Genomic DNA, 15696 nt, shown 5'->3' on the forward strand with positions numbered 1-15696 from the left:
GAATAAATTGAATAAGTTATCAAAAATCTCCCAACAAATAAGAGTCCAGGACCAGACGGCTTCCCAGGGGAGTTCTACCAGACGTTTAAAGCAGAGATACTACCTATCCTTCTCAAGCTATTCCAAGAAATAGAAAGGGAAGGAAAACTTCCAGACTCATTCTATGAAGCCAGTATTACTTTGATTCCTAAGCCAGACAGAGACCCAGTAAAAAAAGAGAACTATAGGCCAATATCCCTGATGAATATGGATGCAAAAATTCTCAATAAGATATTAGCAAATTGAATTCAACAGCATATAAAAAGAATTATTCACCATGATCAAGTGGGATTCATTCCTGGGATGCAGGGCTGGTTCAATATTCTCAAATCAATCAACGTGATACATCACATTAATAAAAGAAAAGATAAGAACCATATGATCCTTTCAATTGATGCAGAAAAGGCCTTTGACAAAATTCAGCACCCTTTCTTAATAAAAACCCTTGAGAAAGTCGGGATAGAAGGAACATACTTAAACATCATAAAAGCCATTTATGAAAAGCCCACAGCTAACATCATCCTCAATGGGGAAAAACTGAGAGCTTTTTCCCTGAGATCGGGAACACGACAGGGATGCCCACTCTCACCGCTGTTGTTTAACATAGTGTTGGAAGTTCTAGCATCAGCAATCAGACAACAAAAGGAAATCAAAGGCATCAAAATTGGCAAAGATGAAGTCAAGCTTTCACTTTTTGCAGATGACATGATACTATACATGGAAAATCCGACAGACTCCACCAAAAGTCTGCTAGAACTGATACATGAATTCAGCAAAGTTGCAGGATACAAAATCAATGTACAGAAATCAGTTGCATTCTTATACACTAACAATGAAGCAACAGAAAGACAAATAAAGAAACTGATCCCATTCACAATTGCACCAAGAAGCATAAAATACCTAGGAATAAATCTACCCAAAGATGTAAAAGATTTGTATGCTGAAAGCTATAGAAAGCTTATGAAGGTAATTGAAGAAGATATAAAGAAATGGAAAGACATTCCCTGCTCATGGATTGGAAGAATAAATATTGTTAAAATGTCAATACCACCCAAAACTATCTACACATTCAATGCAATCCCAATCAAAATTGCACCAGCATTCTTCTCAAAACTAGAACAAGCAATCCTAAAATTCATATGGAACCACAAAAGGCCCCGAATAGCCAAAGTAATTTTGAAGAAGAAGACCAAAGCAGGAGGCATCACAATCCCAGACTTTAGCCTCTACTACAAAGCTGTAATCATCAACACAGCATGGTATTGGCACAAAAACAGACACATAGACCAATGGAATAGAATAGAAACCCCAGAACTAGACCCACAAACGTATGGCCAACTCATCTTTGACAAAGCAGGAAAGAATATCCAATGGAAAACAGACAGTCTCTTTAACAAATGGTGCTGGGGGAACTGGACAGCAACATGCAGAAGGTTGAAACTAGACCACTTTCTCACACCATTCACAAAAATAAACTCAAAATGGATAAAGGACCTGAATGTGAGACAGGAAACCATCAAAACCCTAGAGGAGAAAGCAGGAAAAAACCTCTCTGACCTCAGCCGTAGCAATCTCTTACTCGACACATCCCCAAAGGCAAGGGAATTAAAAGCAAAAATGAATTACTGGGACCTTATGAAGATAAAAAACTTCTGCACAGCAAAGGAAACAACCAACAAAACTAAAAGGCAACCAACGGAATGGGAAAAGATATTTGCAAATGACATATGGGACAAAGGGCTAGTATCCAAAATCTATAAAGAGCTCACCAAACTCCACACCCGAAAAACAAATAACCCAGTGAAGAAATGGGCAGAAAAATGAATAGACACTTCTCTAAAGAAGACTTCCGGATGGCCAACAGGCACACAAAAAGATGCTCAACGTCGCTCCCTATCAGGGAAATACAAATCAAAACCACACTCAGATATCACCTCACGCCAGTCAGAGTGGCCAAAATGAACAAATCAGGAGACTATAGATGCTAGAGAGGATGTGGAGAAACGGGAACCCTCTTGCACTGTTGGTGGGAATGCAAATTGGTGCAGCCACTCTGGAAAACAGTGTGGAGGTTCCTCAGAAAATTAAAAATAGACCTACCCTATGACCCAGCAATAGCACTGCTAGGAATTTACCCAAGGGATACAGGAGTACTGATGCATAGGGGAACTTGTACCCCAATGTTTACAGCAGCACTCTCAACAATAGCCAAATTATGGAAAGAGCCTAAATGTCCATCAACTGATGAATGGACAAAGAAATTGTGGTTTATATACACAATGGAGTACTACATGGCAATGAGAAAGAATGAAATATGGCCATTTGTAGCAACGTGGATGGAACTGGAGAGTGTGATGCTAAGTGAAATAAGCCATACAGAGAAAGACAGATACCATATGGTTTCACTCTTATGTGGATCCTGAGAAACTTAACAGAAACCCATGGGGGAGGGGAAGGAAAAAAAAAAAAGAGGTTAGAGTGGGAGAGAGCCAAAACATAAGAAACTCTTAAAAACTGAGAACAAACTGAGGGTTGATGGGGGGTGGGAGGGAGGGGAGGGTGGGTGATGGGTATTGAGGAGGGCACCTTTTGGGATGAGCACTGGGTGTTGTATGGAAACCAGTTTGACAATAAATTTCATATATTGAAAAAATAAATAAATAAAAGATATTTATTTACTCAAAAAAAAAAAAAAGTGGCCATCCATGGGAGAATGATTGAAGTTGCGTACATCCACGCCAGGGACTATTATGTGTTTCTAAAAAGAATGAATTGACATATTCAGGTTGACTTGTAGGTAATGCCACAAAGTTATAGGAGGCAGGAGTGGATAATAAACAAACCTCTGGGTGTGTCAGGGGTGGGGATGAGATATGTACACATATGAAGAACAGCATGAAAGGACACATAATAGGTTGTAGACAAAAGTTAGAGGAGAAAACACAAGGAAGAAGTAGCATACAAGCAGAAAAAAAAAGAAAAAGAAAAAAGGAAAAAAAAATTGAACTGTATTATCCCCCAGCATATATGTTATGATCCCATTTATTCTATGTATGCATAAAAATTAGTGGAAAAGGTTACATTCCTAATTAAAAACCTACGGGGATAGCCCTCATATACTAAGTAAAAAGCAAAAACAAAAATGGAAAATTAATAGATTCTCTTTTGGTAAAAACAACTGAATTCCTGCATATGTGTACGTTTGTATGAGCAAGGTAAAGGTGTGGGAAGAGTCACACAGGCTGTCATGAGTTATCTCAGGAGACTGAGATTGGACAGTGAGGTCAAGATAAAGGAGATAATTAACTCCTTCATAGATCTCACATTATTTCACATGTTACAACATCAAGTCTGTAATCTGAAAGACGTTGAATAAAGAAAATGGTCTGTGTCTGTAACATTACTCTACCCTTAACAGTCTAGAAATGTCACTCTGTGGGAAAAAACTGTGAAGCAAGAGAAATTTCAAATATTTACCACTCTACTTCCATCTTCTTGGATGACTTGGATATGAAACTTTTCGATATCTTTAAAAAGATAAACAAAAGAAAGACAGTTTAACCTTTATGAAAATTATGAACACCTTTTTACACCTAACAGTGGTGAACGTTTATTTATAAGAGCAATGCAGATGAATCAACTGGCTGGAAAAATAGTATTATCACAGAGAGCAATTTCATAATATAAGTGCAAAACAAAACCCACCTTTCTCCAGCCTCTCTCCATAGTCTATTGCAAATCTAGCATTTACTCTGCTCCTCAATGCCAACAATGGATGAGACATTTAACCCTTCTGCTCCCCTGGGTTCCCTCAAATGTTGGCCTCCCCTGCACCATCAGTCTTATTTGGAGCTAACAGGGGTTCCTTTGGCAGGGTTTGTCTCCAATTTCCAAATATCATATGAAAATATCATACGAAAATAATGGGGAGAAAACTCATTATACAAGATATTGGGGGGTATTTTTACAGGGATCAGTTTCACAATAAGAGAACTCTCAGCAATTTAGGTAGATTTGTGGATGGTCCCTTTCTCTCAGGAAGCAATCTAGAATTAGCCATACTTAACCTTCTGCCAGACTAGGTACAAAAATGGGAGACAGATAATTGGTCAAGAGCATAGAAAGCGAACATGAACCTAACACCCCCAGGCCTGTTCTTCTCATTATCAATCAGCAATTTCATTTTATAACATGAAACATGGCTTACTAGGTAAGATCCACGAGTGGATTTTGTCCCTTCTCTGCTACCTACCCATCCAAAGTGAAAAAAACTTCATTAGAGGATGTCCCAATCTTATTTCAGGTAGAATGTGACCAAGTATGTGTCCTCAAATTCTACTATCAAATTCTACTGGCTTCTAATACCTTCCTCCTTCTCCATCCAAGGTGACAGATACCCTGAAGAAGGATGAACTAAAGAAGGTAAAAGTGATCTCCACAACTGTTCTACACTCTACCATGTGACAAACATGGAAATACATGCATATAGGAGCCCATCATTCCTGGGATGGGAAACAGAGCAGAGCCTAAGGGGACAAGTGGGGCGAAAAGGAACAGCCCTTCCACAGGAGTGCTAGATCTGAAATGAACATCAAAGGTCAGTTGGACCTTCAGCACTGGTGAGTGAACATCTAGAAGATTCAGTCAAGTCCCATACTTCACTAGGAGATGTGCCCTTCATGAAGTTTGTATATATCATCTAAAGATACACTTACATTTCTCTTCTGAAACCAGTAACAGATGGTTCTCTGGAAGGGGGTGACTTTCCACATGGGGGTAGAGAAACTATAAAAAGGAAATGAACCAAAATCATAAGCAAAGACTACCTTGCTTACACAAATATTCCAAAAGTGTTTGATCACTGTACTACTACACAGCCTAGAAGGTACTGGGAACCACCGAATAGTTTACAGACACACATTACAAATGGAAGCAAGGAGGAAAAAGAAACACTTTCAGGAGCTCAGTTTTCCAGGGGGAAATTGATGGCAGGCCAACATAATTCATTTAAACAGTAAGGCTAAAGTATAAGCTTATTTCTAGAGATGGTGCTTCCTATTTTGGAATGTGATTTTGAAGCTAATCAGAAACAATATAAACATCAGTACAGAAAGTTCTGTTTTGCAAGCACACAAAAAAGGGGTCAATACATCTGTTGTGCAATTAAATGTAGTATTTAATTTGACAACCAAGTAAATGTAGGCTCTCCTACAACTTCCAAAGTCCCACATCCAAAAGACAAAGCACAATGTAACACGGGACTTTCCAATGCAGAAGAGTGAGTCACGATGTGGCATGTGGTGGAGGATTTGCAAGCCTCAAATAATAGAATGACTGCCGTTGGGAAGAAAAGGCTCCATCCACCCTACTCCTCCTTCTCTATGCTCTCCCATACGGGTCAGCCCACAGGACAAAGCAGCCAGACAGAAACAGCTTGATGTCATCAGCAGTGATAATGAGGGAAAAGGGGCCCTGGGATGACTCCAGTGACTTAATTCTTTCATCATCAAAAGGGTGACTATAAATCAGCAGTTTCATTTTGTAACATGAAAAACAGCTTACTAGATAGGATCCACCCATGAATTTTGTTGTTTCCCTCCACAGTTCAAAGCATTATGAAAGAACATAACCTTTTTATGTCCTTATTTTATAATCGGCAGCCTTTCTAAAGACTAGGAACATTTTTGACAAAATGTATTACCTGGTGTTCTAACTTTTCATATGACAAAATGAAAATAGAACTGGCAATTTTTTTTTTAAGTTTATTTGTTTACTTTTGAGAGAAAGAGCACAAGCAGAGGAGGGTCAGGGAGAGAGAGGAAGACACAGAATCTGAAGCAGGCTCCAGGCTCCGAGCTCTCAGCTGAGAGTTCGATGCGAGGCTGGAACTCACCAAAGGTGAGATCATGACCTGAGCCGAAGTCGGACACCTAATCAACTGAGCCACCCAGGCACCCCTAGAACTGGTAATTTTTTTTTAATTGTCCATAGTCAAGTTTCCTTTTTAGAATTGAAAAACGGAACATTAACGATACACCATTTTTCATGGCAAATCTTCAAAATTATAAAATAGTACTGTAGAATTCAGCTATGAAAATAATGTAGAACTTACTATGTCCTGATTTGTGAAATTGTGCACCTCAAACAGGAAACTGCCTGTCCTGGGGTTGAGGAGAAGCAAAGCTGAGTGACACCATACAGATAGTGGAAGAGCCAACATTCGGTGCCTCAAAACAAGGAAATATTCCTAGAGAAGATGATTCGGCCTCCCTTGGGACTACAGAGGTGGCCAAGGCATACTTGCCTAGGGCTGTGACCTGGAGTATGATGCTGACAAGTTCTAAGCCTTTGCCTGGTGTTTGTGCCGCAATCAGTGAGAACATGATTTTAAAAGTTCCATTTAGGTGGTGGTGGTTTTCCTTTCTATTATGAGGCAGTCTTAGAGCAAGGCCTAGAAATGAGAATATAAATAGACTTCAGGGCACCTGGGGGGGGCTCAGTCAGTTGAGCGTCTGCCTCTTGATTTCAGCTCAGGTCATGACTTCACAGTCTGAGACTGAGCTCCGGTGTCAGGCTCTGTGCTGGGCACGGAGCCTGCTTGAGATTCTCTCTCTCCCTCTTCCTCTGCCCCTCCCCTGCTTGCATGTGTGCTCATTCTCAAAAATAAAAAGAGACAGACAGACAGGTTTTAGACACAGCTCTATATAAGCATGCAAGGTTTTTTGTTTTCTTGCAGTTTGAGGAGAGATCTATATAGATTACATCGTATTAGGGAAATATTTATCTTCACAGATATGGAGCTAGACTCTGATTATTAATACTCAGTTGGAAGATATGCACTATAGGTGGATATCTGGAGCCATTTGGAAGATGCAGGTCATGCTGGTAGGCGATTCTCCAAAGGTACCGGGTTGGGATCCAAACCCTGACCACTACTGTCCTGCTCAAGTTTCTCTGTGAAGGAGGTCAAGGCTGCACATACAGACTTGGGGAAATGTACTATCAGAGATCACCATGAATGTTTTGGTAAGGAAAGGGAGACAGATTTCAGGGCAAGACCAAATTCAGTGGACAATGAATGGCATTTCTCTAAAGGGGAGAAGGAGGGAGAAAGGGAGGTGTGGGGGTTGTCCTGGATGGAAGTTTGGAGGATTTTCTCCCACCAGAAGCATAAGAATGAGGAACAGGGAGCAGGGCTAGGCACAGAGATGGGTCCTCAAGACAAGTACGAGTTTTACCTCATTTGGGTGGGGACTTCCCCTTTGGCCTATGGATGCAGTCATGCATCATGTACTATTAATTGCTTTTAATTAAGATAAAATTTGCATAACAGAAAAATCACCTTTTTAACTGTTTTAAAGTATACAGTTCAGTAGTTGTTAATACATTCACAATGCTGTGCAACTACATACTTATAAAAATCCTTTCCCTCCTGTGCTCTAATTCCCTTTAGCTGCCCTAATCCTTCATTAGTATCTCCATTGCCTACTCAGCCCTGAGTGGACATGCTAAGGAAGCCAAGAACAGACCAAAAAAGGGAAGTGTGGTCTGCCCCATAGTCACCCCTGTACTGATGACAGTGTAAACATAGCAGCTTCCTGATGGAGGAGGAATACAGCCTAGGAGCTGGAAGCAGGCAGTGGCCTCCAGTGAAGGACCTGGGGGGGTGGGGATGGGAGATAGGTCCCTCTCCTGACACATTGCAAGAGGGAGACCCACTGGCTTGAGGCTGGGAGTAGGCGGGGGGGGGGGGGGGAGCAACGAGAAGCAGAGAGTTCAGGTTACATGAGGAAGTTATGCTATAGCACTGCATGAACATGTACAGTCCACTGTCATCTGTGGTAGTCAGATCGCATGGAGTCACCACAAACACCGTATACTGAATGCTGAACCATTACTCTTAGGGGACATACAAGGACAGGCTCCTGCCTGGTCACAACATTTCTGTCAACGAATTAATACATAATTTTGTTTCGTGTGTATTCCTGTTTTTATAAAACACATCTTATTTAATATATATTGTTGATCCATTAGCATTAAACTCATGGTCAACAGCACTCATGCCCTAACGAAGCTAACCTAACCCACATATTCTCTCTATAAAGCATATGGCAGCCTTCTTGAGCTTAGGGACAGTAGCCAGCACTTTAGCACTATGCATGGGGGACATTTGAAACAGTGAAATCACCAACAAAAAGCTCAAAAATGTGAAAATCATGGCGCTAAATAGATCATAAAAATGACATTCATTTATAGGATAAAAACTCAATCAAGAAGGCAGTGTCACGTTGTTCAACCTCAGCTGAGTGACAAATTTTTCACCACTTTGCACATGTCTGTAGATAACTGTGACGGCACCAAGAGTATTGACTTTGATGTCACAAATAGATTTTAGTGAGTAGGACAACTCACAAATTCAGAATGTGCTTGTAATGAATGTTGACTAGTCTGGTCTATCCACACTGTACCTACAGTGCTTCTGTACCATTTCATAGAGCTGACAAATTCAGTGATTTAGCCATTTAATCATGTGTACTCTGTCAACTATATGAATACACGAAACAAACTTTTCTTTAAACTTACCTTAAATGTGTGTTGATAGTATTTTATCATGTAAAAACATTACAAACCATGACATAACAGAGACAGAGGAACTAGGTTTGAGTTTTGAGTTTTGATTTCCGTGTTTGCAAAAGGTGAGCTGATAATTCCAACCATACCCATCTACCAGATTGCTTTGAGGATTGAATGTGATAATGGGTGTGAAAACACTTCGTAAGCACCACTGCCTCTAGGTTTCACGCCTTCTGATTAGTGAGATGAGTGATAAATGGACATGCTCGCTTACCTGCACCCAAATATAGCTATCCACGGCTTTTAGAACCTTCACATTGTTAACAGGATGGATTTCAACCAACAAAGTTAAACACTTTGATCCTACAAAGGAAAGGAGGCTTTTAGTAAGAAGATGAGAATGTCATTCATGATCTTCTCCACGTACGTCTGAACTTGGAAAATGTAAACACGTTACCTGTTGTATTAGCTATTCAACCAGGAAAAGTAATTTTCTTAAAATTTACATTGACAGTTCTTAAAACCCACAACAGATAAAGAAAACCTCATGAAAGAGAAAGCAATACGCGTTCATGAACAAGTGAGGAACAAGTTCTTGCCCACTCCTCAGCCACTTGGCACAGCTTCATAGGCCCTCTGAGTTTCTAAGTCTAAGCAAACACAACTCAATTCTCTATAACTCCAATTCTGCAGCACACTGGCAAATACTGCTTGTGTATGAAAATGTAAAGATATTTCTGAAGCATGAACATGTTACAGTTGAGAGTGCCTATTAAGAGGACAGGGGCTTGGCTTCCCTTGGGAAAGGTACTGGAACTGCCCTGATAAAGACCCACTTACTTCCTCAGTGTCACATTGTAGCAAATGTCCTAAAAGATAGCAATTAAAAGGGAAGTCCTTGGACACAGGCTACAATGGGATTACCACAAATATCTACATTTAGGCCAAAAGTTCCCCTCCCCTAAGACTAAACCTCAGAGAAGAAGGAGTTGTCTTATATCTGAGTTCTTATAAAGACTTAACTATTCTCTGATGCTTTTTCAATGACTTTATTTTGAAAAATAATATACAATTTGGAGACAGCCCAGCAACCTGGAATTGAATCAGTGCCAGTTTTCACTATTTAAGTAACTAACCTGATAGCATTGCTTAGGAAAAACAACAACAACAAAAACAAAACAAACAAACAAACAAAAACCCCCAAAACCCAAAAAGTCTCAGGTAGGGCGCCTGGGTGGCGCAGTTGGCTAGGTTAAGTGTCTGACTCTTGATTTTGGTTCAGGTCATGATCTCACGGTTCCTGGGGATCAAGCCCCGTGACGGGCTCTGCACTGACAGCCCAGGGCCTGCTTGGAATTTTCTCTCACCCTCTCTCTCTCTGCCCCTCTCCCACTCCTGCTCTTTTTCTCTCAAAAATAAATAAGTAAACATTTTTTTTTTTAAGGCAAAGAATGTAAAACAATTCCTGGGATATGGCCTCACAATTGCAAGGACTGGATATCTCTGTAAACATGTTTTTTTTTTTTTTTTTTTTAAATTTTTTTTTTTTCAACGTTTATTTTTATTTTTGGGACAGAGAGAGACACAGCATGAACGGGGGAGGGGCAGAGAGAGAGGGAGACACAGAATCGGAAACAGGCTCCAGGCTCTGAGCCATCAGCCCAGAGCCTGACGCGGGGCTCGAACTCACGGACCGCGAGATCGTGACCTGGCTGAAGTCGGACGCTTAACCGACTGCGCCACCCAGGCGCCCCAACATGCTTTTTAAAGATTACTGAGAAAGCAAGACAGTGAGTTATTATGTGGGATCTGAAATATACAAGGGCAGAACAAATGAAAATCAAATACTGTTTGGTCAATGGTACTTACAGCTTGGGATAAAAATTCCAGTGACACTGCGGCACCTGGGTGGCTTAGTCGGTTGGGCGTCCGACTGCGGCTCAGGTCATGATCTCATGGCTTGTGGGTTCGAACCCCACATTGGGCTCTGTGCAGCACAGAGCCTGAAGCCTGCTTCAGATTCTGTGTCTCCCTCTCTCTCTGCCCCTCCCCTGCTCGCACTCTCTCAAGAATAAATAAATATATAAAAAACAAAACAAACAAAAATCCCAGTGAGACGATCATACACCAGTTCGAAAGAACTATACTTCTAATAACTGGGACAAAGGTAAAGGTCAGGAGCTTTGGGAATCTGCTTGATCACTCAAAAAGAAAAAAAAAGGGGTTCTAGGAATAAGAAAAACATTGGTGCCAACGATACTTAAGAAAAATAGAAATGTTTTGTGAAATGTGACAATGAGAAAAAAAAAACTATTTTCCTTATTATTTTATTTATTTTTTTTTTTTAATTTTTTTTTTCAATGTTTATTTATTTTTGGGACAGAGAGAGACAGAGCATGAACGGGCGAGGGGCAGAGAGAGAGGGAGACACAGAATGGGAAACAGGCTCCAGGCTCTGAGCCATCAGCCCAGAGCCCGACGCGGGGCTCGAACTCACGGACCGCGAGATCGTGACCTGGCTGAAGTCGGACGCTTAACCGACTGCGCCACCCAGGCGCCCCTTCCTTATTATTTTATACGAAGTATGTATAACTAAGTAAATAAAGTAGTATAAGTTGACATTTGGCTATTTTATCTCTTGTCCTAAAAGTCTGTATATTCCAATTTGGGGAGCAAAAAAAACCCCACCTTTTAAGGGGACATGTAGAGGATCCTACTCATTTCAAAAGTAAAGAATCACCTCACATTTGGATTTTTTGGCAGTGAATTTGATAACCAGCTATCAGCTAAATTCACTTGATTTTAAAATGGGAGGATTTTCAAGGACAGAAACTATCTTCCTACACAAATCTTTCCCTTCTTTAGGGCAGCCCAGACACTTAACTAATATAATCAGCATAATCATAAGAGTAATCGTGGAAAAGGAATTTCTCTCAATAACACACCATGTGCTTTCATGGTGTGATATGATGCACTCTGGATCAGGATTCTAGAGACATCAGCTCTAGTGTCAAGTAGAAAGGATGAAGCTTTCCAAGGCTTTAGTGCCTTGCTATTAAAAAAAAAAAAAACAAACTACAGAATCAGATCATTTCCACAATCACTTTCAGTCATGAAATCCCATGATTCCATGAAGTACTTACAGTTGTCTTAAGAAGTTAGAGAATACTGATCTCAGGGGAGACTGGGAGGGCATCACTGAAGGGCAAGACGGATCCAGGCAGGATGTAGATATCACAGAAAGTAGAGACAGCAAGATCAAAAGTGACAACTTGGATGGACCTTGAGGGCGTTGTGTTAAGTGAAATCAGTCAGAAAAAGACACTGTATGGTATCTGTTATGTGTGGACTCTTGGAAAGAGAGAAAAAGAAACATGCGCATAGATACAGAGAACAAATTAGCAGTTACAAGAGGTGGGGGGTTGGGGTGGAGAATGGGAGAAATAAGTGAACTGTTCTGTCTTTTTAGCTTAAATAAATTGAACAAAAATTGGAAAAAAAAATAAAAGCATAGGGATAGGCATGGCATGGGGAGGATAGAGTGGGCAAAAGAACCTGGTGAAGACACATGCTGTGAAAATTCTAGTATTTTAAAAGATGTGATCATTTAACTTCACTAGAGGTGCACCAAACTTTAAAGACTGACAAGGTTGGTAAAGGCCAGTAGGGCATGGTTCTGAAGCAGCTCTGGTTACTGGAGCTCTTGAACCAAAGCACAGCTCCAGGGAACATCCACAGCACTCAATTATCTATAATGACGCAGGGGACCCCAGGAGAGTCTCAGTGGCCAACACATGTGGACACCCCAATAGCTGCCCAGGGGGAATCTACTGTGCCTTGGGGCAAATGCAATTCCACAGGGGAGGGTGAAGGGGGGAGCTAGGCCCTTTAATTCTTTTCTTTCCCTAAATCTTTTTATTATTTTTTTAATGTTTGTTTATTTTTGAGAGAGACACACACAGAGTGTGAGTGGGGAAGGGGCAGAGAAAGAGAGAGAGAGAGAGAGAGAGAGAGAGAGAGAGAGACAGAATCCGAAGCAGGCTCCAGGCTCTGAGCTGATGGCACAAAGCCCGATGCGGGGCTCAAACCCATGAACGGTGAGATCATGACCTGAGCCAAAGTCAGAAGCTCAACCACCTGAGCCACTCAGGCTCCCTATCTTCTTCTTCTTCTTCTTTTTTTTTTTTTTCCAAGTAAGCTTGACCCAACATGGGCCTTGAATTCATGACCCTGAGATCAGAAGTCACATGTTCTACTGACTGCCAGGCATCTCTTTTTTCCCTCTTTTCCAAACAAAACATTAACTCTGCCATAGCCACAGCCAACAAGAGAAGCACTATTGATAAAAACTGTGCTGTAAAATATGTGGACCAAAGAACCCTGTATTGTTCATAGGAAAGACGTGACAGTTTGTCTCACTTACAATGGAAAAATCCCATAAGCAACAGAGTGTTAAACAGCACCTCCAGGCAAACCACATTTTATAATTGAATGGCTTATCAGGTCATTCATGGACAAATAAAATAAGGCTTTCCAAAATAACTGTTCAAAGGGCAAAACATTATAATAGATTCTACAGTGCTTTCTGGTCACATCATTTCTAAACTCTTAACTGAACGAAGATCTCATAAGGGTCTCCATGATCTGTCTGTACTTTGGCCCCGTTTTCCTCTGGCCTTAGTTCCTACTGATTTGCCCCTTTTCATTCAGCCTCACTGACCCCACTATCCTTTTTTTTTTTTTTTTTTTTCTCCCCTTTTAACCTCCTCACTGTCCTTGATCAGCAAATCCATCAAGTACACTCTGGCCTCAGGACCTTTGTGCTGGCTGTGGTCACAGCCAGAAATGTGCTTTCCCCACACCATGTGCTTGCTCCCTCCCTTCTTTCAGATCTCCGCTTAAATACTCTTCTAATAGTATTTCCTAGCATCATCCCTCAAATAAACTAATTTCATTCAAATACTTGCCTCAGACTCTACTTTGGGGGGAAAACCCAAACCAAGACAAGAAATAATCTCAGGGGCCAGGATCACTTTAGCCCTGAGGGCTGGCATGAGGGAGTGGGCAGCATGAAACAGGAAGAAGAGTCTACCACTGTAAGGAACCCAATCCAATTTGTGACCACTGTGGGATTTGAGCTGCATGCAGCGTGCCCTCAGAATGATCCACTTAAGGGATGGAAAAAAGAGTATTTATCCTTCAGCTCCTTGGCCCCTGGTTGGTCATGGCTTATGATACTGGGAATCCTTTCCAGCCATGCTTCCAGGTGGCACGCATGTAGGTAGCAAAGGGGTAGTATGTGCCCAAGGGCTCTGGGCACAAAGCAAGAAGCAGGTAGAGCAGCAGAGTTAAGGCACTGTCTGTCAAATTACGTTTGCGAGGAGCTGGTTCTTACCATGGCAGCTGGCATGAAAGGTGAGCTGAGAAGATATAAAGCATGAGGTAGCCAATACGATAACTAACAACGTTCATTTTAGTATTTTTTTTTTTTAATTTTTTTTTTCAACGTTTATTTATTTTTGGGACAGCGAGAGACAGAGCATGAATGGGGGAGGGGCAGAGAGAGAGGGAGACACAGAATCGGAAACAGGCTCCAGGCTCTGAGCCATCAGCCCAGAGCCCGACGCGGGGCTCGAACTCACGGACCGCGAGATCGTGACCTGGCTGAAGTCGGACGCTTAACCGACTGCGCCACCCAGGCGCCCCCATTTTAGTATTTTTAAAGATGCAATCAGATGATCTCACCAGAAGTGCACCAAACTTTAAGAGTAAGCATATCTGAATAGGATTTAATTTAATAAAATTTACAGTAAAGTTGGTCTGAAAGTGCATTTTGTAATGTACATAATCGCCACTGTTCTGCATGACAATCAAGCACAGATGGTAAACATCAGGTGAAGAATATAGGTTCTACTAGTTTACCAGCATAATAAAGAATTCCAGAGGCAAATAGGAATAGGGGCCAAAAAGAACAGGGAGGCACAGGGAGCTAATCCAAGGATGTGTAGAGATGCCCAGGCTTGTGATTGGGAGAAGCACAAGAGACGAGGCCTTTCTCTTCTTAAGTAAAGGAGATTGAGGTCATATGCCCTTGTTTTAGGGTCAGGACACCAATGTCTTAGATCCTATTTCACTTAAACTAGTCCAGTTCCATCAGTTCCGAAGTGAGAGGATGTGAAGAGGGGGACATGGCACTCAAGAGGGAAGGTGGCTGTTGTGGTTCTCCGTGTAACACGGCAGAAGGGAAGGTAAGGATGGTATAGATCATCATATAGATGATGAGGTTTCCAGGTGAGCCTCCTGCCCAGCAGCATCTCCCATAATCTCTGTGCCAAGGTCCCTGAGAAGATCCCATCCAGACTTGACTCTGCTTCCCTTGACCCTCTAAGCTGACTCTGTGGGAACCCAGGACTGCCTCATAAGCCCCACGGGGAAGGAAGGTGCAAGAAGTTTTTCCATCACATACAACCACAGAAGAATACATCTGAGTGGGAACTATGCTAACAAAAGGAGCTTAAGCCCCGAATAAACACAACAGATGGGAAGCGCTGCAGGATGGGAATAGTAAGGGACTGAAATGAGAACTTGACCAGAGATTGAAAAATGGTGGTAGTCCATGGGCTACATCAGCCACAGGTGGTTATCACTGCCTGAGCAGAATTTTTAAAAAAATATTTGAGCCAAAATTTAAAATAAAATTTTAGGGGCACCTGGGTGGCTCAGTCAGTTAAATGTTCAACTTTGGCTCAGGTCATGATCTCATGGTTCATGAATTGGAGCCCTGAGTCTGGCTCTGTGCTGACAGCTCAGAGCCTGAAGCCTACTTCAGGTTCTGTGTCTCCCTCTCTCTCTGCCCCTCCCCTGCTCATGCTCTGTCTCTCAAACATGAATAAATGTTAAAATTTTTTGATTAGATTAAAATTTTACATAAAGGTCCATACTTCTCTTGATAAATTGAAAAGCTGCTCCCACAGGGATTACTGCCGTCCTTTGAAGATGAGACCCATACCCCAGGGGGCACTCCACCCACCATTAGTCTCTATAGCTCACCATGGCAATTGCCACACCTCTCTTGCATAATTG

At 41.6% G+C, this 15696-nt stretch overlaps 1 protein-coding gene across 11 annotated transcripts in view; it reads right to left on the reverse strand.

The window, feature by feature from the left end:
* The window catches only part of LOC115508823 (gamma-secretase activating protein), a 90746-nt gene that overhangs the window by 60109 nt on the left and 14941 nt on the right, over window positions 1-15696 (reverse strand). For all 11 annotated transcript variants that reach the window (XR_003967126.2, XR_003967125.1, XR_003967124.1 and 8 more), the window contains exons 6-8: window positions 8888-8976; window positions 4755-4824; window positions 3517-3566 (exon numbers count right to left, since the gene is read on the reverse strand). Coding sequence is in view for 8 of the 11 variants with exons in the window: in XM_030307826.2 (XP_030163686.1) it covers window positions 3517-3566; window positions 4755-4824; window positions 8888-8976 (209 nt within the window). In the remaining 3 variants the exon portion in view is untranslated. The remainder of the gene's footprint in view (window positions 1-3516; window positions 3567-4754; window positions 4825-8887; window positions 8977-15696) is intronic.

Source organism: Lynx canadensis, chromosome A2 (assembly GCF_007474595.2).
Source record: "Lynx canadensis isolate LIC74 chromosome A2, mLynCan4.pri.v2, whole genome shotgun sequence".
Taxonomy (NCBI): domain Eukaryota; kingdom Metazoa; phylum Chordata; class Mammalia; order Carnivora; family Felidae; genus Lynx; species Lynx canadensis.